The 27351-nt window shown below is 43.4% G+C and overlaps 1 protein-coding gene across 6 annotated transcripts in view; it reads left to right on the plus strand.

Moving 5' to 3' along the window:
- Positions 1 to 27351, plus strand: part of LOC111874826 (RNA/RNP complex-1-interacting phosphatase) — a 189512-nt gene that overhangs the window by 156055 nt on the left and 6106 nt on the right. For 3 of the 6 annotated variants that reach the window (XM_023870660.2, XM_023870657.2, XM_023870658.2), the window contains 3 exons: positions 8396 to 8442; positions 19021 to 19081; positions 20751 to 20797. In XM_023870660.2, the coding sequence (XP_023726428.1) occupies positions 8396 to 8442; positions 19021 to 19081; positions 20751 to 20797 (155 nt within the window). The remainder of the gene's footprint in view (positions 1 to 8395; positions 8443 to 19020; positions 19082 to 20750; positions 20798 to 27351) is intronic. The other 3 variants (XM_023870661.2, XM_023870659.2, XM_033755626.1) reach the window with 2 other exon arrangements.

Here is a 27351-nt window from a genome sequence, read left to right on the forward strand (position 1 = left end):
CTAGGTATAGTAAGGCACAACAATTGATATAATCTACTGTAATTTGGTGAGTAGGCCTACCTTTAATATACAGTATTAGTGCGGTGTGTATTGTCAATGAAAAGCGCTGTAGTATGTCTTTGATATTACACATTTGGGCAATTCCACGTTAATGTTACGTTAGTCTGTACTTAACTACGTATTTCACTAAAAAATGCAACATTTTAACTCGGTTTTTGGTAGATTTTTACGTGACTAACACAAGGCTACTGTGGAAGTGCCCATTTCGGTTACAACGACATTCGTTTATAACGACACTATTTTTAGGCCCCTTTGATGACGTTATAACCAAGTTCTACTGTACTTGAAACCACAGCCCAAAAGACCATACATAATCTTAACGTTTATCAGCCTTAGAACCGCAAATGTCGCAAGTTGAGTTTAAGTATTCTTTTTCAGTCGCTGAAGTATACTATATAGCGCGCTGTACTTGCGCCGCGACCAGTGTTCACGGCAGTCAGATATGATTACTCACATGGCGTGGCATAGAGGAAAATATCCGACGTAGATATGAAAGCAAACCGTGCGGACAGTTGGAGACAAAAATTATTCGAAAGAATAAGGAAGTGACACCCGCTTAGCTCAGTAAGAAATTCCTTACCCGTTACAGAGTTCGAGGATCCATCTCCATGTTCACAAAAACCCGCCACTGAATTCTATTCTGAGCCGCATGAATCCAGGCCACTCCCTTACATCATGTATTTTAGGATCCACTGTAATATCCTACAGTGTCTCCCAAGATCTTCCAGGTGACCTGTTCCCACAGGTTTTCCTACTAAAATCTTTTAAGGAATTTGACATCCCCTCCATGCTTGCCGTGAGCTAGGGTAGCGCAGTCTGTATAGCGACTGCCTACGGGCTGGACGACCAAGAGGTAGGAGTTTGAGTACCGTTATGGTCAGAATTTTATCTTCTCCATATCGTCCAGACCGGCTCTGGGGCCAACCCAGCCTCCTATCCAGTGGGTACCCGGGGGTAAAGGGGCCAGGGCGTGAAGCTGACGATTCACCTCCAGCTAGTGCCGAGGTCAAGAAAATGTGGATCTATACATCCACTCCCCCTTACGCCTTCATGGCGTAGTGCTTAATTAGTTAAGCATAGGAACAACTTTATCTTGTAAGATTTGAGGCTTTCTTTATCTTTATCTTTACCTCTACCTCCATGTGTGTTACACAACCCGTCTGTCTCACCATCCTGATAATGTTCGATGAAGGTTACAATTTATAAAGGTCCTCATTTCGTAATTTTCTCTAGCCTCATACTGTTCTCCACAGCATTGAAATTATGTTATTCTTTTCTTTATTCTAAGTGGGATATTACGTGATGAACTACCGTCTTAATATCAAAATATGTTCATCTTCACTCGAGAACATTTTGTGTAAAACTGTTAATTCAGAACTTGTCTAAATAATTGTGTTGCACCTACATTATCCTCATCTGTCAGAAGTGAGAGGGGCCATTGGATTTGGCGTCGAGCGCGGATGAGTGATGGCAGGAACAAAATGCCGCGATTTGGTGGGACGCAATAGGTGATGGTTGCGGAGTTCGGCCCATGCAGCGAACCTCTTGAACCGCCTGCCGGGACCGAGGATTGTATCCTCCTGCCCAACGCTCCCCTATTGTTCTCCATCTCGTTTGTCATAAACTGTCCAAAAGATATTATTCCATATTTATAAATAAATCGATTCCTATTGTTCACTGTCTCGTTTGTCAGGAATGCTGAAAGGCCACGCGGAGAACGGTTGGTCCCTCATTAGGGTGAAGGTGTGAGTCTTGGTTGCTGTCTGCTGTTAAAATCTAAAGCTTATGTTCTGTTTTCCATCGACTTTGCTAAGCCGTTTACTGTGAGACTGTGCATATAGGTGTGTTCCGTAATACCAGTGACTCTTGTGGTAATGACACTTTCGTAAGCCTACGTAATCTCTTCTCTTTGCTGTCTGGTTATGTTACCCATCCTCTAGCTGAAGCGTAGGCCTCTTTCCAAATACTTGAAAGACTTGACAATAAAGCTATGGTCGTGGGTCCTGACAGGACTGGCGAGGGCCAGCAGCAACCAATTGACCGACCGACCGGTCTGACTCAGTAATTGGTCTTATCTTAAGAATTAATTTTCTCTAACAATAATAATGTCTAACNAAAGGCCTCAAGTAGAGAGGTGAAATTCCGATAATGAAGAATTTGGAGAAACAAGGAAAAGTGAAACGAAAATACATAGAAATATAAATTACGTCCACTTCTGTAAGATTTTGTCAAACGTTTGAAATTGCTTTTAGTTTTCTTTTTTTCCTTTCTTATATGCTCTTGCGTGCTCGTATGTTTCAAGTGACGATTAAAGAGAAATGGTGTCGTGGTGCTAGAATTTAGAAGGCTGTTCTTCTGCGGGTATGACGTAATGCGAGGAAAGAATACCGCTTAAATGCTCGACATGACATTTCTAGAAGTGTACTGTTTAGGCAGATTCGATCGTAATTGTATAAAATACTGTAAATAATAATAATTCAGTTCAATTGAATTGGCCGCAAGGCCAATTACAGACAGAGCATAGGGGAGATACAAGTAATTACAACATAGAAATACACATCGTAAAGTCACAGACAAATTACAGGCAAGCACTGGAGGAAATCACAGTAACGCAGACAAGTAAACAATCAAACAAATAAACAAACAACTACAATAATAATTTCATTAACATAAATCAATAATGCAGCCAAGTAAACAAACAAATGATATTAATAGCAATAATAATAATTTCATTAACATAAATCTAAGTGTTATTGAGAACAAATAATAATAATAATAATAATAATAATAACGATAGTGAATCGGAATGAAAAGATACTTAATATTCTACACCGTTAGGTTGTTAAGCGTTGCCTGTCACCCTGTGTCAAGGTTGTATTCCGACTGGCAATATGGAAAGCTTAGAAAGTCGTTTATCAAGTGTTATACTGTCGTTCTCTTTATGCATGAATGCTGTGCTTGTTGAATGTTAGTTTTTTCCTTAACTTAGCCGTTTATTGATATTACATTGAATTTGTACAATAGATCTGTGCCATGTTTTATACTGGAAACTTGAAAGTCATCTTCTTTTCACAAGACAGTGAATGTGTAAACTTATGAAACCACACGTGTAACAAAGGGCCAATATTTACAAGCCTACGGTCGCCTTCATTCTGACTGTGTAACTGACATTGTGTGCACATTAATAGCGATATATTTCAATAGGTGTGTTCAGGAGTTAACTTTACTTGGAGTCGTAGGTGCGTGGTCGGTTATACTGGATTTATTCCTGGAAACATTTGGGAAGTATTCTAGCCAGCGAAGGTCCTACTTACATTTAGAGTAGAAGAGAAGTCGAGGATGAATGGGAAACCGGTAAGGATTTGCAGTTACGCTGCAATAACAAATTACAGGATATTATGCTGAAAATTGCCGGAGAGACTGAGGAAAACAACGAAAATTATTAGGTGTGGTAGCTGATAACTAGGTCGAAATTATAATAAGGTACTTCCTAAACACGAAGGAGAAAAAGAAGATTACTTACAAGTATCCTTCTATGAAAGAGCCGCGCCATAGCTCAAGCGGTTAGTCGCTGGCTTCCCACCGCGGCGGCCCGGATTCGATCCCGGGTCTGTTCAAGTGGGATTTGTGGTGGACAAAGTGGCGCTGAGGTAGGTTTTCTCCTAGTACTTCGGTTTCCCCTGCTAATCTTCATTCCACCAAATTCTCCATCATCATAATCACCCGGGGCAGGTACAATATGCCAATCAGTGGCCGCCATGCCGAATGGACCCAACTGGACTCCACCCCCCACTAACCGAATCCTTCTGTGAGTCAAGTTTGCAGCAAATTAAAAGTGTTGCGTATAGCCGAGCTCAGGTATGGAAAGGAATATCTCCTCTCTTATATGACTGTAACGGCCGTGAGATCTGCTGGTAATGATGTGGGTGAGTCGCTGAAAAAGCCTTTCACACTCGACTGTGACTCTTCTTGACCGGATTATTTATTTTACAAAAGAGCTCTGCACACTTGTCTGAGTGCTGTACAAAGATGACGTGAAAATCTGATACTGTGATGAGAACAGCACCGGCTTCAGTACAATTTTGTAACTCGATAAATGTCACAAATGGATAATATTTCAATGCTTCCGGCCTGTAGACGTCACTTCGCTCCATGTACGTGCACTTTATATACCTTTGTTTTGTCCCTATTACCATTCCTGCATTATGAAATGCGGGCAATACGCAGTACCGAAAGTCGTAAGCAAAGGTGCATGTACAGAAGCAGATACCGCTTTGAGGTACCGAATGTCCCGACACTGTTCCCCGAAATTTCCAGATCGGTCCGGGCATTTCTGGCCTGAGTATCCCGCTGTGGTAGCAGTCCGTTTCAGCATTTTGCAGCCAGGTACGCGCGGTTTGCGGGACTGCCTCGTCGTTCTCATAATGCTGGTCCCTCATGTGATCTAAGGGCCCGAACAGGTAGCAATCCGGGCTGCAGGGATGATGGGGGAGCACTTTCCAGCCCTCCGCTCCCCCAATATCAGCTGGTACAGTGTGGGAGCGTACTTTTGACGTGTTGACGGATGATTTACGCTTGTCAGAAACTGCATATCGCAGTTTCTGAAACATCTGTGTTTCTGAAGCTTTTGAACACGTAGCAAACTGCATTGACAGTTCCCTTTCTGAGCGGGAAGTCAGCCAGTAATCACCCATCGGCATCCCAGAAAACTGTTCCAGCCGAGGGTATGCTTCTGACCTTCTTCCTTGGAGATGGCAGCGTGATTCAATTTCCATGCTGTGTCGTTTTGTTTCGGGGTCAGAATGGTGGACTAGCTTTCATTACCAGCCATGATGTTCAGTACGAAGTCATCCCCTCGGCATCATGTCATTGAAGCCACTACGATGACACATCGACGCATGAACTTTCGTGCCCGTGTTTGAACAGTCGAGGAACCCAGCGACAACAAATTTCTAGTATGTCTGATTCTTAATCATGTCCTGCATAGCATTGTGTCCCATATCAAGTTGCGCTGTGGTATCCGTAGTCGTCACTATCGGCGTCAACTTTCTGCTTGTTGCTTTCCGTGGTGGCGATTCTTGTTCGACTCCTGAGAGGCAAGTGGGCGGTGTTCATGTTACCATCTTCGAAGTGTTTCTCTGAACGTCAGACACTGCTGAACCCATGCAGTAAATTTTATAAACATTACGAGGTCTAGTAAAGATGTCTGCAGTAAAATCTTTCTCTTTACGAGGAATTCAATCACACACGCTCTCGAAACAATACATCATTTTGTTGTAGTGAATTGTATTGGTGCGAGCGCAGAAGACCTGTATTTCAGATTGCAGAAAACAGATATAGCTGTCGGCCGTATAAACCGTAGTCTCATTATTTCAACACATGTATACACCAGTGCCGCTCACTATTTTCGGCACGACCCTCAAATTTCTTTCTTTTATGGAACGTTCCGGTGAGAGGTCATCACACTGAAGCCTCGCGCATTTGAGGTGTCAGGAACTACGTGCATCTTAGTCGAAATGCTTGAAAGGAAGAGATTAATTAAATGGGAGATCTAGACATACATATGAAGATGGATATTAAGGGATAGCGTATGAGGGTGTGGACTGCATTCATGTGGCTCAAGGTAGAGTTCAGTGACGAGTTCTTGGGACCACGTTAATGAGTCTGATTTTTTAAGTGGTGGAATATTTTTTGACCATATGAGCGATTATCAGCTTCTCTACAGTGACACTGCTTAATGGAGATCTATCAACTCGTGTTTGCATGAACTTTTCCCCATAGCAGTACTGCTTCAAAACAGATGTTATAAACCACGCTTGTTTCTTGACATAATTTCACATTTCTTTGTCCCAAATGCGTGTGGTGACAAGTGCGTGATGGCGTGTGCGTTGCGGGGCTTTAGAGGGACTTTTTATACACACATCATATCACGTGGAAAAGCATTTGCTTTCTTGTTGTTATACTTCAGGGATTATAATGCCTCGCTCCATTAGCGACGTTAAATTGCGTGGAAGAAAGTTTAAGACGGTTTTTCTTTTTATTGTCTCGTTATTGTGCGCAGCCCTGGTAGGACGTTTAGTAGAAATTATGGCAGACTTGCCCGCTTCCTACACGGGTGTCCGGAGAATGAAGAGGCTACATTACTTCTGATCACAAAATAAATTAGGGTAAGCATTATTCAGGATATCATTTAGGGTTTAAATATATTTGTCTCGTAGGTTTCATTTCTCTTTTTGCCCTTCACACAGAATGCAGAAGCAGTAAAGGGGCCTAAGACAGGAGGTCGTTTCCAGATAGGTTTAAGTGCAGAATGAATAGGACTGTTCTTAAAGCCCTGACTGGCATAAAAATTGTGCTGTAATGTTTATACAATTGGGCCTTCTGCAAATAATTAGTTGTGAGTGGAAGTCTTCCCTTGTCCTGTGGTGGGCTGTTGTGTACACGGTAATGAGCCTTCGGATTGATTAAAATGTTGGTAATTTCTTAACCAGCTAAACGTGTTTCGGCTTCTTAAGAAGGATACTACCAACTATAGCTGATTATCTAGTTTAGATTATTATACTAGATATAGATTTAATATCTAGATTATTAATCCTGAACTAGAGCCGTCCGGTTACATTTATTTGAAAGCCATTTTAATATTATTCTCACATCTACTCTTAGGTGTTCCGCCTGCTTTCTATCGTTCACAGTTTCCTACTAAAATATTGAATGACTTTATGGGAGGTCTTTAATGCGTTTTATGTGCCCCGTTCATGGAATTCTAATTAATTTGATTCTAATAACATAATATAGTGTATGGGGTTGCTTATTATGGAGTTTGCCGCGCCATAGCTCAAGCGGTTAGTCGCTGGCTTCCCACCGCGGCGGCCCGGGTTCGATCCCGGATCTGGTCAGGTGGGATTTGTGGTGGACAAAGTGGCGCTGTGGCAGGTTTCCTCCGAGTACCTCGGTTTCCCCTGCCAATCTTCATTCCACCAATTGCTGCACAATCACCCTCACCTATCATCTGGGGCTGGTACAATAGGCCAGAAGTGGCCGCAGTACAAGGGACTTAGTCCCACCCCACTAGCAGTAAAATAATATTATGGAGTTCTCCCCATATTTAGCGTCGAATGAGATGGATGGTTTGCCATGAATGGGTAAAAATTCGCAAGGAGGCGGTTATTACCTATTTGACGTTACTTTCTTGCGTTCGTTTTGGGGGAAATGACGAGGGAACCAGGGAAAACATCGGCCAGGGTAGCTCGTAACGAAACCAGAACATTTCGAATACAAGTCCAGAAATTTGCCGAATTAGCTTGTGGTTGTTCCAAGATGTTTAAAGGGCATTAAAACGTCTGTAGGCCTGCATGCTAAGCTCATTCAGTTTACGCACAAGATTCGAACGATACTTCATAACACTTTTGTCTCATTAGGCAGGTGGCCTAATGTTATCCTGTCATTGCCCTAAATGAACTGACGGGAAGCCCGAAACACCTCAGTCAAGAGAGTCGGTGTCCCGGCCTTTTTTTTTTTTTTTTTTTTTTTTTTTTTTTTTTTTNGGGGGGGGGAGTTCAGCTGGGTCCACACGGCGGCCACTGATGGGCCTATTGTACCTGCCCCGGGTGATTATGATGTTGGAGAATTTGGTGGAATGAAGATTGGCAGGGGAGAAAACCCGCCCCAGCGCCACTTTGTCCACCACAAATTCCACTTGACCAGACCCGGGCTCGAACCCGGGCCGCCGCGGTGGGAAGCCAGCGACTAACCGCTTGAGCTATGGTGCGGCCGTGTCCCGGCCATGATTCGAACCTAGTATCTCCCGAATACAAGTCTAGAGCGTTACTGCTACGACATCCCGTTCGGTTCTATTATCTCAGACCTACGAGTGACGGAGCGGAGTCTGAGGAGAAGAAGGAGAAGGAGATTAGTCCTTGGTAAACGGTAAAGGTAACGTTATCCTTGTAACAGGCCGTGGAGGCCCATAGGATTGTGAGACGTCGAGGCTCCCACATTTTCTAGACAATCGGCTCACAGATTGCAGTGAGATTGTCATCCTTACGCACCGGCCAGGAAGATTTGTGGTACTCATTTCTGTTAGAGGCCGAGTCGGTCCCAGAGTCATAGTGCGGCTGGAAGGATTAGATCAGTTGAAAAATCAAGTGACCTCATCGGAAATCGAAACCGCGGCCTTCCGGCTTTTAGCATAATGCCCCCTTAGTCCCTGGTACTGATATAATATAAAAGTGATGTAATTTCTGTGGGAAGTATCAACGAAAGCCACGTACCATTTTGGGAATCACAGTGATGCAGTTACCTCTTCCCGTTGCTAAGCTCTCCTTTTTTGTTTCAGGTTCTTCAGCACAGTGGATGCCTTCCTAAATGAGTCAGTTGAACACGGTATGTACGGGCTAATGTTGTTATGGATATAAATAAGACGAGGGAGGGAAGGAATTTGATATGAGGCACCCTGGTGTTTAATATTCCTTCCCCTGTCCCTACTAAGCACCCTCGCTCGCGCCTCGATCAGCTCGGAATCCGTATAGAATAACAGCATATTTCTCATTATACGTAGCTTACTAATTCGATTTCAATGTCATAACGCCAACATTGCTTGTTTTAAGGGCTTGTAGAATTACGTGAAATGAGATTACGAAAATGAGCTCAGATGCTTTTAGTAAAGTATGTTTTATGCGTGAAGATGTCTGAAAGATCGATCTACAGGGTTTGAACTTAACATGCCTGAGTTCGGTTTCGATGGATAGGCATACACGTAGTATCTTTATCTGCGGTATCTTAGTGTCACGACGTAAGGTATATTCTACACTTTTAGAGATGAACTGACTGGTAATGCTTCAAGCATAATTCTCCATTTTGTAACACGGCGCTTATTCGTGAGAGTTGTGATGCTTGTGATTTATTTCGACGAATTGCGTTTCCGATTCAGAAGAGAAATGCGTTCAGAAGTTCATATAGTTGAACTGGCCAACTACCGGGGCCAAGTAACAAAATGCTGACACACTCAGCGGTACGTTACATGTTAACAGCAGCCACAACTTGTGCGAAATGTTTTATTAATTAAATTCAATAAACTAATGAAAATTCCCAGGACGGATTCTGTCGGGCAGACCCTTTCTTGAGCAACTAACAGTCATTCCACTAGTCAAGAAACGCCTCGCCTTTCAGAGAACTTGAAGGTTCGTTACCGTATTAACAAAAGCCCACCTTCGGATCCCGTCCTCAGCCGTATAAACGCAGTCAATGACCTCACAATCTGTTCCTTTAACATCCATTCTAATGTAATTCTTCCATCTTTGCGTACCTCTTTCGTGACTTTCCATCATATTTTCCGACGGAAATTTTGTGTATATTTCTTGTCTCTTCCATGCTTGATACATGTCCAGCCCATCTCACCCCCCTTTATTTTTGATTACCCTAACGATTAATTCGCTTAGTGGGGGGTGGAGTCCAACTGGGTCCACTCGGCACGGCGGCCACTGATTGGCCTATTGTAGCCTGCCCCGGGTGATTATGATGATGGAGAATTTGGTGGAATGCAGATTGGCAGGGGAAACCGAAGTACTCGGAGAAAACCCGCCTCCATCGCCACTTTGTCCACCACAAATCCCACTTGATCAGACCCGGGATCGAACCCGGGCCGCCGCGGTGGGAAGCAGCGACAAACCGCTTGAGCTATGGCGCGGCCTTCACCGTAACGATAGTTGTACTGTGTAAATTTTGAAGTTACTCATTATGCACTATTTTCATCAATGTAATTGGCATTTAGACCAAAAAAGTAGTTTGATTTTAAAAAATCAGCAGATTTTCTTCGTAGTCATTAAGTAAACGCTGTGGAACTCGTCTGGGGGTCTTCACTGTTGGCTGAAGAGGCGTAGTTCACTTTCAGGTCGGTACAAATTATTGACCAAGACTATACATCACATATCGGTAACCAATAATTGTTACCGATGTTCACTTTTTAAAATAAGTTGGGTGTGTCAAAAATGCCGCAGCGCCGAACGGACGAGAGCCAGAGACAAGAGATTGCTCAGCGATGGCTCTGAGAAAGCTGGCACCATATCGGGATGAGGTATACGCTCTACAAACTATAATTATTCATACTGAACAGGGTGTTTCAGGATCAGTGTCTTCCTTTTAATTTCAAGTTCATAAAACAAACTCGGTGGTAAGGTACTCGTACTACGTAGTACCACTAGCTGCTCTAGCGCTTCATGAAGAACATTGAGAAAAGGGTAACGCACAACAAGCGCTTAACTGCGCTGCATCTTATAATTCTGAGAGATCACACAGGATGGCCCAAAAGGCTTTTAACTGGTTAGTAAAATGTGCACTTAAATACGGTAGAAGTTCATAAAATTGTACTGTTGCATGCTCTTGCAATGTGTATTCCAATTTTAGCACAGCTACACCCAGCACAAAGGAAAGAAATCAACACACCAGAAAAAAATAGCACACGTGTGCACAGCAGAAATAACCACAGAGTGATTGTCTAAAAAATAAATTAAAATATTTTATATGCATTTTATATTATTCGCAAAATGCAAAATCCAGCGGCGTAACAACAGAGCAACAGTTATCGTCTACAGTCTTATACACCTGATGATGGCCAGTTAGGCCGAAACACGTAGTGTTAAATAAATAGTAAGAAAAAACAAATAACCTTCGAAGTGTGAATTTTAACATATGGACGAAAATACACAAGGACGGTGGAGTAAGAGTGCTAAAATTATAGTAGAAGTTCCTTTACTACTAATTGAATTTACAAAAATTGCTCAAAATGAGATCCTCCATGTTCAGTTGACTGGCAGGTTTAATCTGAACTAGAGAATGTTTCAGGTTAGTGACTTTGGGACCAGTGCTTATATTGCAGGTTCCCATGCCACTATTATCTGTGTAAAACATCTTTGGGAGTACGTCATACCTTGAGCAGGCAGTCTTACAGGAGAAAAGTTCTGTATTCGACGAGATTTCTGACATGACAATTCTGATTCCCATCATAATTTTAAAATAGAATCTAGTGACTTTCAGATGATAGGCCGTGACATAGATAGGCGGTTAGTCGCCGGCTTCCCACCGCGGCTGCCTGGGTTCGAGCCAAGGTCAGGTTATGTGGGATTTGTGGTGGACAAAGTGGCCCTGGGGTAGGTTTCCCGCGTGTACTTCGGTTTCCCCTGCCAATTCCCATACCATCGACTGTTCTACATTCATCATCATCTGTCATCCGGGGCTGGTACAATAGGCCAACTAATGGCCGACGTACCAAGTGGACTCAGTCTGACCCGACCCCAAGAAACATAAAAAAAAACTTCAATTGATGACAACTGTCTGTGTTGTTTGATGATACCGAAACGTCGCAGGCGATTTAGATACAGTGTAGTGATTCTAGCATATATGCATAGCCCTATAGACTATGACTCCATCATAATATTTAACCTTGAAATTACCGAAGAATTCTGCAAGAGCTTTGAAGAATTGAATTGACCCGGACAGATGTTTTGATTCGAAAGTTTTTGAAATTCTTGTGAACCGCAGGGATTGTGTAAGGGGCACGCTGCAACGTAGTTGGCTGAGGCACTATGCTACAACCCGGAAGGTCGCGGGTTCAAGTCCTGATGAGGTCATTGTTTTTTTTTTTCAATTGACCTAATCCTTCCAGGCGCACTGTGGCCCTGGGGTCGACTCAGCCTCTAACAGAAATGAGTATCAGGAATATTCTTTGAATATTCTTGGGGGTAAAGGGCGGCCGGCGCGTAAGGCTGACAACCTTGCCGCCATCTATGAGCCGATTGTCTAGATAATGTGGGAACCTCAACATCTCACAACCGTATGGGCCTCCACGGCCTGTTACAGGGATCCCTTTTCTTTACTTTTATTACTTACCGCAGGGATTGTGTAGCTTCAAATGAGGCAAGAGACTGTATGACCCATGCAGTGTAGTGCTTCAATGTCATGTAGTTCCTTCCACGTCAGATTTGTGTCGACATTAGGACCAATGAAGGATTCTTTTTCTTCCACCTTTCATATTAGGTCCTCTGGGCTGTTCCCATCAGAATTAATCTGCTAATAGGGATCTTAGAGATAGCTGGTAGGACTCTCTGAACCGGTGATCAGCCCTTACGCAAGGTCGCTACCTACACAGGACAACACAGACAGAAGAAACGCGCCAGACATCCATGCCCATAGTAGGATTCGAACCCGCAATTCTAGTATTTGAGCGGGCTTAGACTGCGCGACCACTGTGATCCGCCGGTGAAGGACAGCAGAGATCTCTTTCGGAAACGCAGTATGTTTGAATGTGCATTAGAGAACTTTTATCACGAGCTCTAAGCTTCTGCGAGGAGTAACTACAATTTTAAGGGCTTCGGTATAACCTACGGGAGTTATGTTTCCCAAGCAACGTGTATCTATCTGTATGTGGTGATGGTGGTACCAAACGTACATACTCCTGAGTGCGTTGCCGCTACAGGCGGGCGGCGGCTTCCTGCCCCAGTGCGTGCCGCTGTCAGGGGCTAGCGACCCCACCCAGTCCAAACAAGAAGCCGGCCGGCTAGTCACTCAGATCATTGGTTACAATTAGCCCTCTTGTTCCTCACATATTTCTGGTACCCGTTCGTCTACGTCAAGAATTCTCAGCAGCCACTTTTCAGGCCCCCTGTCTTTTGGCCCTGTTTGTTCCCTCTCATATGAAATTGAAGAGACAGTAGCCTATAGTAAATTCTTCCCGGCCTACAGTACGGACTTAAAATTGTAGCGGAGTAACGCCAGTTTCTCTGATCACTGCGGCCGCGCGGTCTAAGGCATGAACTGTCTTCCCTCGCTCGAACACTGAGATCGTCGGTTCGAATCCTACTCGAGGCATGAATGCCTATGTGTGTTTATTCTGTGTTTGTGTTGTTCTGTGTGTAGGTAGCTGCCTTGTAACCGGCTAATTCCCCGTCCAAGGAGTCCTAGCGATAGTGTATCGCTCGCTCACTCACTCGCTCGTGGAGCTGAGCCTTTCTTGAGAAGCTGCCAACTGTGCAGCTGCTAAAGAACTTCCCAGCATTTTATGGAACCCGAAGTTTCATTACCGTGTTTACAAGAGCCCTCCAGCGGTCCCTATCCTGAACCAGATAAATCCAGCCCATACCATCCCGTCCTGTCTCTCTGAGATCCATTTTAATATTGTCCACCCACCTACACCTTGGTCTTCCAAGTGGTCTCTTTCCTTCTGGCTTTCCCACCAATATCCTATATGCATTTCTTCTCTCCCCCATTCGTGCTACATGCCCTGTCCACCTCGACTTGATCAGTCTAACTATACATGGAGAAGAGTATAAGTTATGAAGCTCCTCATTATGCAGTTTTCTCCAACCTCGTGTCACTTCATCTCTCTTCGGTCCAAATATTCTCCTCAAACACCCTTAGTCTATGTTCCTCCCTTAATGTCAGAGACCAAGTTCCACACCCATACAGAACTACTATAGGCAAAATTATAGTTTTATATATTCTAATTTTTATGTTTTTAGACAACAGACAAGAAGACAAAAGTCTCTGGGCTGAATGATAGCAGGCATTACCCGAGTTCAGTCTCCTGTTAATCTTCTCCTGAATCAGGTTTTGATTTGTTATCGTCGTTCCCAAATATCTAAACTGCGCCACGTTGTCAAAACATCTGTTACCTAACTTTATGTCATGATTTTGCCCTACATTTTGGTGACGAGATACCAACATATACTCTTTTTTTTTAATTCGCTTAGTGGGGGGGGGGGGGGGNGCCCGGCCGCAACATATACTTAGTTTTCTATGTGTTTACTTCTAGATCAATCTCCTTTCTAGCGTCAATTAAAGACTTTTTGTTTTTCTTTATGCTATCTATACTATCACCAAATAGATTCACATAATCAGCACAGACCAACAGCTGATGTGTCCCATTTAATTTCAGTCCCACCTGGTTTTCTTGGACCTTCCTAATCCAACCGATAGTGTATAGATTAAGAAACTGAAAAAGCTGCCACAGCCCAAGGAAGGGCTGTAGAGCCATTGCTGAATGAATGAACGAACGAACACCAGTTTAAGGTTACGAAGAAGTACAATTTATACAATTTTAAAATGTTTTAATTTCTCCGGTTTCATCCCCAAGGTGAATATTTAACTGAAGTTCTTTTCTTCGCCTTCATTTTTATTTCTTTCCTGTATGCACGAATTCAAGTTCTTTCCGCCTTTGTAAGGTAAAGGTATGGCCGTCTGCTTATCAGTTAACAACCATGCCAGTAAGACGTATGGGAGAGTGGAGGTATAGCTCCACCATTCTTGACCTCGGCAGTAGATGGAGGCGAGTGATTAGCTTCACGCTCCGATCGCTGTACTCCAAGAGAAATCGCCCCATGTACCCATTGGATTCGCTGCTGAATGGGCCCCAGAGCCGGTGTGGACGTTTTGGAGTAGAGAAAAATTTCTTTCCCCTGCTAGGAATCGAATCCCCACATCCAGCCTTGTAGAATGGCGTGATCTCACTTCAACCAAAATGTAGCAAAGCAAGACACGAATGTTGCATACTTATTTGTAGATGTCTGTACGGCATAATATTTGCTTGGTATAAGGGCCTTATGTTATAAATATATTTGCAAATTACGATGATTTACAATTTAGTTTCAAATAAACATATGTATAACGGTTGCCACGCTGTTATTTTGAAGTTTCCTTTTAAAATAGCCCATGTAAAGATTTCATGTTTTCCAGTGAACGACATATAAGAAATATCCGTTACCATTGTATCATTCATTCATTTGTTAATGGCTCTACAACTCTTTGTTAGGTCCTGGCCACTTCTTCAGTTTTGTAACCTTTTCACAGACGGTAGGACTCCTCGGACGAGTGATCAGCCCGTCGCAAAGCCGCTACCTACACACAGAACAACACAAATACAGAATAAACACACACAGACTCCATGTCTCGAGTGGGATTCGAGCCCACGATCGCAGTGTTCGAGCGGGCGAAGACGGTTCATATCTTAGACCACGCGGCCACTGTGATCGGCGTCTCCAAGTCTGTTAACCCGGTCACGGTAGCCGAGCGGTCTAAGGCATATACTGTCTTCGCTCGCTCGGAAGCCGGGATTATGGGTTCGAATCCCACGCAAGAAGTAAGTAAAATGTGTTATTGGATATGTATAATAGTACAGTTTCTGAATTAGGATACGGACTGACAGCCACACACAACTTGCTGGAAAAATAAAAACGTAAACTGTAGAACTTCTCAATAATACGCCCACTCTTGTGATACGTGATTTAAATAATAAAATCGAAGAACACTGGTTTCCAATTGCGATAATGTTGCTCTCCCAGCGTCAAGGTTGCAGCAGTTCGTGATTTCATCCTGTATGATGTAATGAATTTAAAACCCGTGTTGATGGACTCAGAAGACAGGCGGTTTGTCAACGTCGGGTTCAATCAACAGACCAGACAACATGGTGCAAGCACACGTTACGCTACAATACTAGCTGGATAGTCAGTTTTCGATCACGAAATGATAATGACCTCGATGGTTGCTGCTGTAGGCCTATCTACCACTGTACTCTGGCGCCAGCAAACCTATAAATCACATTAAAGGCCTGTACTCCATAGCCAAACCAACACGTACACTGAAGAAACTCATTTTATGGTGTATGTAACCTGTTCACAGCAGAAATTAACCTGCGGCACTTGATGCGATAAGCTTAAGGTACGTGACACGGTATGAACCGGTTAGAAAGGTGCTCTTGAGTTTGGATTGAACATATTTTCCGCTGGATTTTTTTTTTTGCGTCTTTCTGTTGCAGTTTCTCGTCCGATGTAGGCTTACCTTTATGCTGGGGCATGCGGTAGCGTAGTTGGTTGAGGCACTATACTAGAAGACGGTAGGTCGTGGGTTCATTTCCCGATGAGGTCAGTAGATTTTTCAATTTACCTAATCCTTCCAGCCGCGCTGTGTCTCTGGTGTCGATTCAGCTTCTACGAGTAACAGAAATGAGTACCAGAAGTCTTCCTGTGTGTAAAAGGTGGCCGGAGCGTAAGGCTGACTTCCCCGCCATCTGTGAGCCGATCGTCTAGAAAATATGGAAGCCTCGACGTCTCACAACCCTATGAGCCTCCGCTGCCTGTTACAGGGATATCTTTGCATTTTTTTTTTATCTTTATGCTGCATACACGTCTGTTGTTTACAGCACTAGCGCCACAAAGGCCCTCTGCAGGTGACAGGAGTAACAACACAACGCGCTATAAATGCTGTTCCTGGCGTTCAGCGTTAGAACTCTGCTGAAAGATAGACCCCGAGTGAAGGAAATATACGTAAATTGCGTGAAGAGATATAATGGCCGAACACAGTGGCAGCACGGTCTGAGGAATGAATTGTCTTCGCTCACTCGAACGCTGGGATCGTGGGTTCAAATCCCGCTTAAGGCATGGATGTCTGTGTATGCTTTTTTTCTGTGATTGTATTGCCTTATATGTAGGTAGCGGCCTTGCGACGGGCTGATCATTCGTCCAAAGAGTCATACCGTCTGTGTAGAAATTATTACGAAACTGAAGAAGAGGTTAGGGCCCAACAGATGGCTGTACAGCTATTGACGAATGAATGCAAGAGATAGGATATCAGATGATGCTGTGGATCCATCTGGCTGAGGTTATACTCAGTCGGCAGTCTCTTTTGAACGCATTAATGAATCTTTGGCTTCCATAATTGGCAGGGAATTTCTTGACCGGCTGGGCGACTGTCAAATTTTCAAGAACACCCATGTGCCATGAAGTAGTCAGTTCGTGGAGAAACTTTCGTGACCAGCTTCACGATACTGTACTTAATATTGTGCAAATGGTTCGGTGAAGAAGAACCTCAGTACACGTTGAGATTCAATAATGCTTCTAAGATTTTCGCTTGAAAATTTGATGGCTGCAAGCCATTTTGTAAGCTTGCACGTGCGTGTGAGGACAATGTCAAAATGAGTTCTGATGAAGTCGGCTGGAAAGATCGTAGCTGCATTGAACTGGTTTAGGTTATATTGTAGCAAGGAACTCATTGTTAATGTCGACAATTGTCAACAGCTCCACGAAGGCCCTGTTTCATGAAGTGCATTCTGCAACACTGTGAATTATTAACTGGTACAGCTGTTATCTCCTATTAGCCATCATAACAATGAAATTTCTATTTCACTCGGCTACAGTATGGTGAAAAAAAGCAAAGCTATCCCTGTAACAGGCCGTGGAGGCCCATAGGGTTGTGAGACGTCGAGGCTCCCACAATTTCTAGACAGTCGGCTCACAGATGGAAGTGGGACTGTCCGCTCTTACGCAACGGCCTCCATTTAACCGCAGGAAAATTCCTGGTACTCATTTCTGTTAGAGGCTGACTCGATCCCAGGGTCATAGTGCTGCTGGAAGGATTAGGTCAATTGAAAAAAAAAATACCTCGTCGCGAATAGAACCCGCGACCTTCCTTCATGTAACATAGTGCCTCAACTAACTACGCTACCGCGTGCCCCCGCTGCAGCATGTTTTTTTTTTCCATTGATTAATTTTTGTAGTTTATGAGTGTGACCTACACCGTGTAGGCCCATTCAGTTCGTACAAATAGGCTGTTCGAATTTTAACAGGGTGGACAGGTTTTATTATGTAACAGGCCTGTATAATAGGCATTGCCTTTCTGCATGTCATCTGTTGAAGACCTCTGAATTGTCTAACACATTTCGCTGCTACCATTAAAAAGATAAATTTGTGTTTTTCCTTGGCAGAGTTGTTCGTGTATTGCGCATTCTGATCTGTTGTGGACAGCAGTAACAGTCGACAGTACAAATGCTAACAGTCGAAATCATAGCATTGCATTATAAGTTAAAGAATAGTGAACTGGGCAGAGATATTTGTTCCATATAATTTATTATATTGTGACGCATATGCGCTTTGCTTGACAGCGGCTCGGTAAACATATTCCCGAAGTTACGCTCTCAACAATAGGACATCCATTGCTAGATAGCGGGCCAATAAACACGCATTCTTGACAACAGAAGACGGCGTTTTCCGTGCAGTCCGTGCCGAGGAGCTGGAATAGTAGAAAGGAGTAGACACCGCCTCTCGTACGAGAGGGCGCCATAGTCAACAAACTCGCAACTGTCAGAAAAAATATGGTCTGAAGTCTCAAATGGGTGCTTGACACCAAGACAGACTGGCCGACTGACCGTCGGTCGTAACAGAACTATGACTTTGACTTACAATGGAATACGAGGGAGTACAACGGGGTAGTGTAGTTCAGTTCAGTTGGAAATCAGAATTGTTCCCGTGGACTGTCCATTCGAAGAATATGACAGTGTGTCAAGATGGGGGCGATACGTTCCTCCGAAACGTCGGTTAACACCACATATACACGGCGCCAAAGCCCAGAAGACTGCTTTCTTTCAGTGTGTCAGTGATTTGTGAACTGTTCTAACACGTTGTCTAAAGGTCCAATAAATTCGATCATCAAATCCAAACCCCGTCTTATTAATCACGCAGGTCTCCGAATACGTAACAGTATATTGTCACCACAAATGTTGCAAATAGTAGTGGTTAATATCTGAGATTTATATCAGACCAGTTGTTGTGCAACAGACCATGTTTAGAAACTTCATGAAATTTGATTTGAGCTTTGATTAAAAGGAATATTAAGACGAATAAGGGGTATGTACTCCAAAGTGCAATGGAGCTTTCCTCTCCTCAGATCCTACAGAACTCTTCATAGCCACTGCTGTGAGAACGTCAAATCCTACAGAACTCTTCATAGCCACTGCTGTAAATTAAGTATGGAATTGTAAGATTTGAGGCTTTCACGTCGGTTAACACCACTTATACACGGTGCCAAATCCCAAAAGACTGCTTTCTTCAAGTATGGAATTGATATGAGTGCATTTGCTTGTGTGTAAGAATGAATACAGTAGTATAGTGATTCACGTAGCATTGTGACTTGTTTCCTCAGATTCGCTTGTTGGAGTCCACTGCACGCACGGTTTGAATCGGACAGGATACTTCATCTGCAGGTGAGACATTTAGCCGCCCAGATGATGTGGACACATTACTGGAATCAGGTCTTATAGCAAGTATATTGGAACAGACCTCACATTAAGTTTCTTGCACATAACGGTACAGCACTCAATTTCGTGTGCAATGTGTCATAATGACAAAGAGACAACTGCACAAGGACTCCAAAAGTTGGACAGTCTACCGCCACCGCCCATTTTGTCCACTCCCATGTAATACCATGTCCGATTTTAGAGGAACACTAACAGTTCAAAATAAAATTCATGAAGTAACTAGGAGTGTATTAAATTCGGAGAATAGTTCCGACCGTTAGGCTCAGAAACCTTCTTGTCACCTTTACTAAAATATTAAATATACGAAGCTAAAATTTTACCTATAGGTTTTTATGAATATGAAACCTGGCCCCTCACATTATGCGAAAAATGTAAATTAAGGGTATCTGAGAACATGGTGCTAATGAGAATATTTTGGTCACGGTAGCCGAGCGGTCTAAGGCATGTACTGTCTTCGCTCGCTTGGAAACCGAGATCGTGGGTTCGAATCCCACTCAGGGCATGGATGTTCCCTCTTTGTGTGTGCGTTTTTCTGTGTTTGTGTACAGGTAGAGGCCTTGCGACGAGCTGATCACCCGCCCAAGGAGTCCTACCGTATGTGTAAGATCTAGAAAAACCGAAGTGAACGGAGAAGTTCATGGAGGTAGGCCTAGGCCCCACTGGGGCTGTAGTGCCAAGGCGGAAAAAATAGATAGGAAGTAGCACGTGGGAGGTAAGGTTACATAATGAAGAGGTTTCATTAATTTGTGCTCCTCTCGATATGTTATTAGTGTAACCAAGTCGAGGAGGGTCAGTTTGGGGATAAGTGTAACACTTATGGAAAGCTCGGTAAAGAGTTAGGAGTAAAACTGAGATGATTTACGCGGTGTTTGGTGTGTGTAGGCTGTAACGTCAGGATGCTATTCGCGACTTCTGAGTAAGAAATGTTTGGTCATCATGAGTACAGAGCTGTGGATGGCGAAAATTAAGGTGATCTCAATATGATAAATTTGAATGATGTACGGTGTAACTATACAGCAAGATTTCTCTCCTTAGTAGTAAGTTCTGTCGCGTACATGACACCAGATTTTCCTCTGCCTGCCTTCATGTGTTTCAGACAGAATGTAATATGAGCAATATAAGAAATACCCGTTATCATCGTATCATTCGTTCACTCATTCATCAATGGCTCTATAGCCCTTTGTTGGGTCCCTGCCCTCTTCTTCAGTTTCGTAATCTTTTTTACACCAGTAGGACTCCTTGTTCGGGTGATCAGCCCGTTGCAAGCATGCTACCTACACACAAGACAACAAACACAGAATAAACGCATACACACACACACTCATGTATTGAGTGGGATTCGAATCTACGATCCCATCAGTCGAGCGAGTGAAGGCAAGAACTCTTGCCTTAGACTGTGCGGCCACCGTGACCGGCTGCCATTACATCAGTGTAGTTTATTTTACGAAACCTGCAGTGTGGGGAATCCTCCCAGCGAAGGAATGGGTACTTGGTTGATATAACTATAAATGTACTGCTCTGTTGCATCATGGGTATCCTTAATCATATAGGTCTCCCCCCATTAATTTAACTGCAGTGATGTTTTCGTAAGTGGTATAATAATTTCTTGTTTCAGGTACCTGAACCTTCGTATGGGATTTCATCCACTGGAAGCCATTTCTGGTAAGATTTGTGGTTTCGCTGTTATCGGTGATCGTGAATGCCGAGGGTTGTTTTCCCTGGAGTAAAGCGACAGGGGCGTGAAACTCAGTACTTACTTTAATCCAGCACAGATTTTAAGATACTTGGAACAGTATTTCCACTTCCCTGTCGAAAGTGCTTATTTAATTAAGTTCTGGGTTGACTTTACCTTATCATATCTTTGCCAGGTGGTGTACTCTTGTTACACTGGCGACAGACCCCCTCTATTTCTGTCTTGGGCATTCAACGTGAACCTCAGTCCTTGTTTAGCTCTGCTATGTGGTTGACAGTGTAAATGTAGTTTTAGTTTAATTCTGTATATTAAATACTTTTGCCATATTAGCTAAGTATGTTTAGTTCTCTTCTGAGGTCTTCGTTCCTTTTTTACCATTGATACTGAGGGTTGAGAGATTCAGTTGGTGGCGGGCACAGCGTCACGACAGACGCTGGGAATATGAACGTTGTTGTTTGAGGAATTGTTCCTTCAGTAACGAGTATGTGAGGTATTGCAATATAAATGGCTAACTTATCATTTGCGTCCGTCAAATAATTATCGCCTGACATATGAGCAAAATTGTAATGCACACTAAAAACTAAACTAGGAGTCACATATGGTGAAGGCTGGTCCGGTTCTGAGGGCCTACCATAAATGGCCGAAACATGTTGAGCATTATCATCATTTGTTGATTACCAGACTAGATGTGTTAGATAATATGTACCTCGTAATAGCTTAGACTCTCTTTGATATTCCCTCTAATACTCCCCAAGATGGGGGCCACGTGGTAGCGTAGTTGGTTGAGGCACTATGCTACAAGCCGGAAGGTCGCGGGTTCAAGTCCCGATGAGGTCACTGGATTTTTCAGCTGACTTAAACCTTCCAGCCACACAATGGCCATGGGGTCGACTCGGCTTCTAGCAGAAATGAGTACCAGGAATTAATTAAATAATTTTCCTGGGGAGTAAAGCGCGGCCGGCGCGTAGGGCTGACAACCTTACCACCATCTTTGAGCCGATTGTCTAGATAATGTGGGACCCTTAGCGTCTCACAACCCTATGGGCCTTCACGGCCTGTTACAGGGATAGCTTTACTTTTTTTTTTTTTTGTATTGATATTCACGTTAGCACGCAATTCTACTAGAGCTATTTACAAGTTCTATCACTCAAATTGTCCCAAGATGAAAACCTCTGAGATTTCACCCAATATAGTTTTCTCTGTAGCTTCGCCGTTGTTGAGCTTCTTCAGCTCTATCTCTCCATACCACATTTTGCCTTGCTTGCTTTCTTCAGACCTGTCTTCACCTTCTGCAGGCAGCAAGAGCGGTATGGTTAAGGAAGTGAAAGGAAATAATACTGTATCCTATGCTTGCCTTGTCACTCGTCCAAGGAGTCCTACCGGCCCTAACAAAGTGCTGTAGAGCTATTGATGAATGAATGAAAATGCTTCCCTTGTACTATTTCTGGTTTTAATTATATTTGTTAACAGTGGATTTGTATTCGCAGTAAATGAACATGAAACCCATTTGGAGTCAACACAAATATCCACGCGATCCTGAGTAATGTAGTCCGTATATTTATTGATATATTTAAACTTAATTATAAATGGATTCAGTCAGTGTGTGTGTGTCAAGACTATACATACAAGTTGTGTTAACAAAGCAATGAGATTCATTTTATACAAAATAATTTGTTCGATTATTCGTCTAAATCAACAATGTCCCCTACAAAAAAAGGTTCCATCTGATGCAACCCACTTGGCCCAGCGATTTTCCACGCCTCATAGCAAGATTGGAAATCAGCTTCTCTTAGGGTCTTGATGCCGTCGGTTACAGCCTTCTGAAGGCCGTCGAGTGTTTGAAAATGATAGCCCTTGACTCTCGATTTTAATTTTGAGAACAAGTAGAAATAACAGGGTGACAAATCTGGAGAATCAGGAGCTGGCGGAAGCACGGGGCGGGGCCTCCAGATCGCGGTTCACCTTCCGCCGTTTCTCCCCAATTTACGAAGTCTTTGTGCCACCGAAACACTTGAGCATGTGATACAGAACCGTTACCAAACGCTTTGTGAATGTTTTCATAGGTGTCGGTAGCGCCCTGCCCCAGCTTGACAGAACCCTACGTATTCATGCCAGCAAGTTCAAACCTGGAGGGATGTAGCTATCATCTCCTAGCGGTCTCGGCGTCGAAGTATTCCCAGTTCTTCATTGGCGCGCCCGCCTGCACCCACAGTGTATACCAACGACGGATATAAAGTCACAAATAATCCATTTGAATATTGTCGTTTTCAGCCTTACTAATCCTCAGCCTCGGACAATTAAGCCGGCCGCACCATAGCTAAAGCAGTTAGTCTCTGGCTTCCCACCGCGGCGGCTCGGGTTCGATCCCGGGTCTGGTCAAGTGGAGCTGGGGCGTGTTTTCTCCTAGTACTTCGGTTTCTCCTACCAATCTTCATTCCACCAAATTCTCCATCATAATCACCCAGGGGAGGCTACAATAGGCCAATCAGTGGCCGCCATGCCGAGTGGACCCAGTTGGACTCCAACCCCCACTAAGCGAATTAAAAAAAAATACATTTTAAGCCGAGCACATTGGTCGCGTGCTAATGGGGCGTGTTGTCCTCTACCGTGCGACCACTGGTATCGTTGGTTCAAGTCGAATTCCAGAACGTGATTATATATCTGTTTATTTTCTGTATATGTGTTCTTTTGTATGCTTTGTCACAGGCCGATCCTACGCCCAGGGAGCCTACAAAATATCTGTAAACAGAAATACGGAAGGCCTTGAACCTCATTGGTCTATAGTGCCATAGAAGGAGAGAGAAGTTACGTTTTATGATCCTGTTTCCGTGATTGGTCCGCAGCTTGAAAGGGGTCACTGACAGTTTCTTTGCACTGCAAAAGTGGCGGCCCCTATTCCGATGTGTCTAATTTTCATGCGTGACAGCCAGGCTAATCGCTTTTATTCAGACTCGTGCTTTTCTTTTTGTCTGCAGAGAAGCAACCGAAATGTAGGGCTATATTTAACAAGATCAAACGCGAACCTCTCAAAGGAGTTCACACTCAGTCGCGTTTTATTCTGTTTTCACCCGGAAGGGGATCCCCCAAGCTTCGGACAGATTGTTCACACGCATGTGACTTGGCATGCATGAATACGCACTCTCCGAGGCAGGTGTTCGCACGCATGAAGCGTAAAACTGCGTAGTGAATTCTATTTGAACTGAATGACTGACTTTCTAATCTGTTTTTATGTGCGTTACTGTATCATCATTGTAAACGCGCTTCTTATGTTTAACTAACAGTTTCAGTCAAACAGTGTGTTCAGAAATAAACCGATTAAATACGTCACTTGCATATACAGTGGACGGCGCTTGTTGTGATCACTTCGTGACACAGCTTAATTGATAGCAATAACCGATAGAAGAAGAATGCAGTTTTTCAATGTTGTTTATAGATGCAGAGCGGAAATGTTTACGTAGAAAGGTGGTAGGGTACAGAAAGAGAACGTTATTATCAAGTAATATAATTTGTATAAGATCAATGTCCACTATTTGTTCGAGAAAGCCACCAGTAAAAATGAAACTCATTATATTTCCAGAAATGCATATACCACACAATTAACTACAAATAAAGACAATATTAAAATTAAGAATTAGAAAAATTATTTTAAAGGTATTTGTCGGTTGACTTTTCTGAGGTCATTAATAAAACGTTCATGTTTACGTCGGAGCTCAAGAACAAATCGAGGTGTTGCGTAATCATTTCCAATGCACATGCATCAAGGCCAAAAAGCGGTAACAAAAATCCAAGCGCTGATCACAATAAACGTCGTTTCTCCTATGTATTTGTGTACGAGTACGTCTGATCAGAACTTCGTAAATGTGATAACATCTCACGAATTATAACATTATCCGTTGTTACAGTAGACGGCGTCCACTGTATTTAGTTGAACAGACGGGCCCCTTTGTTCTGAGTCGTCCCTCGAATTGTTGATAATTATTCTATATCTGATAAAGAAATTCGCTGCTGTTATGCAACGTGAATGTTCAAGTAATACGATGGGTAGTCAAGTCAATTGATGATGAAAAAAATACAAAAACATCAATAGCCTAGCCAGGATTTGATATCGTGATCCCTAGCGGGTGGGCGCAGCGGTAACGTTCTAGACTTTTATTCGGAATGTGCTCGGTTCCAATCTCGGCCGAGAGACTGGATATCTTGACTGCTCCTTCAGGCAGATGCTGGGTTAGTACTTCGATTAAGCCACGGCCACTTCCTTCCAGAATCCTTTCCAGTTCATCCTACCATTCGACGCTACAGACTGCACACACAGCGCCGTGCTCCAAGTGTTCTCTTAGCGTTAGACCGCCCCCTCAGTCCCCTTCAGTTAACCACAGGATCATTGCCATGCGAGGTGAGATAAATATAGACAGTTGAAATCGTGTTTAATTATCGCATTTGTAAGTACCGCCTTGGAAAAGAACCAGTCTACAAAAGCTAATAGCCCCGAGGCAATGATCTAGCGAAGATATTCTCCTCCTTTTATGAAACCTGAAAGTTCATTACCATGTTCCCCGCCAGTGATCCTATCCCAAGCCAGTCCACACTCCCAGCTTTGTTTATAATATTGTTACATGTGTAGACCCATTGCTAGGAAACGAGTCGGCAGACACGTTTCCGTGACACAAGCGCTCGACAATAGAGGACATTCAGTGCTATGCAACGGATGTGTTTTCTGTGATGTGGTCCGGCCCCAGGCTATATAACGAGAAGACAACAATAACTGACAGTTCAGTTGGGAGTCCGTGTCCAGTCGGAAGAAGATAGCAGTGTCAGATAGTGATTTATGAACTTTTGTAACCAGTTGTATAAAGGTCCAATAAATTCGACCACCAAATCCAAAACCCGTCTTATTAGTCACGCAAACCCCGGTTACGTGGCAATATATTGTCACTTGCATTGGTGACTAAGACACGGGTTTTTATTGGTAATTGGATTTATTAATAGCCTGCAGGTCGCAACTACAAATAATTATAACACTGTTGCTGATTTACACAATGTGCACTCCTCACTAATCTCTTCAGTCTCTCTGCACTAGTGTTCCGGGTTTATGACACGGGGACTGTAATAGTCTCACTGAATCACACACTTCAAATATTACACATAAATAAAGTCTTCTAATCACGCATTAAGTCTTCACGCAGACTTCTAGTTCTTCTTCAACTACGAACTTGCTTGCTTGTTCGCGTTCTTCTACCGCTGTTATTCACTCGTAACTGCACTGAACTGACTTTGCATCTGAATACACTTCTCGTATAAGCACTCTGCAAAGATGACGCACAGAAAATACAGTTCTGTTGTTGCATAGCCTAGACCACAAAGAGAATAAGTCACGTGATATCCCCTGTTGTGACCTCACCGCGGGCACGGAAAACTCAGTCTCCTCAACTGTTGCGTAACCTAGCAACGTACTGTGTTGACCGATCTGTTGCCTGGCAACGTTGATCAAATCGATTGCAATATTTTAATGTTATCCTTCCATTTACACCTAGGTCTTCCACTTTGTTTCTTATCGTCAGGTTTTCCGAACGCTGTGCATGCATTTTTCATCTTTCCCACGTGTTCTACACGTGCCGTCCATTCCATCATCCACGATTTTATCACCATAATATTTATTCATGGACGTCTGACAAGGGGATGACCTCCATCTGGGGGACTGCAAACTGTTCACTGCAAAATACCAACGTGATACATAATATTACTGTATGTGTACCCGTTCTTAAATAAAGACAATTTGATTCGCTTGTCGTCATATGTAATTTTAAACACCGAGTGTACGTACTACCTTCAAGTTTAAGCAGACCGCTGAGACAAGACAGCTAAGTGCAACGTGGCTCTTAGCGTGAGACATTAATAAATCGTATGAACGTCAGTGGGGCCAAGCTAAATCACTCTCACCTGCATTGTTATACCGTACAGCCATAAATTAGCGTAAGATGAAAGGAGGGAAGGGTATGGATGCAAAGAAACCGGATCAGCTCGGGGAATGTAGGGAAACCAAGAGACCCGGGACTTTACTAATGAGCAACGTGTCTCTACTTCTCGTCCCCATCCAATTACAGATATCGGGATGTTTGATCGAATCTTCTGAGGCGATCAGCCGTGTCAATTCCTTTTGGAGACACTCTGTCTTCATCCATAATCATTTCCTGATGATGGAGTCAGTGACAACCTCCGAAACGTTTTACTTCTGCTACGAATTGACAAGGCTGATCGACCGAGAAGATTTGATTACTTTCAGTTGCCTTTATCAGAAATGCTTCAGTCCGATCTGAGCCACTCTGTTCAGGTTTATAGCAGTGCTTGATCATTACACAGCTTATTAAGTTAGACATTGCCAGTGTCTGACGTTTATGTAATAATGCGAGTTTCGGGAGTTGGCCCTGATAGACATACGTGTGTGTCTGTTTATTATATGCTGTAGTAGTGTCCGAGAAACGTAAACACGATGTAGGCATGAAGAAAGCGGTCTTCTGGGATTTGG

This window comes from Cryptotermes secundus, unplaced genomic scaffold (assembly GCF_002891405.2).
Source record: "Cryptotermes secundus unplaced genomic scaffold, Csec_1.0 scaffold27, whole genome shotgun sequence".
Lineage (NCBI taxonomy): Eukaryota > Metazoa > Arthropoda > Insecta > Blattodea > Kalotermitidae > Cryptotermes > Cryptotermes secundus.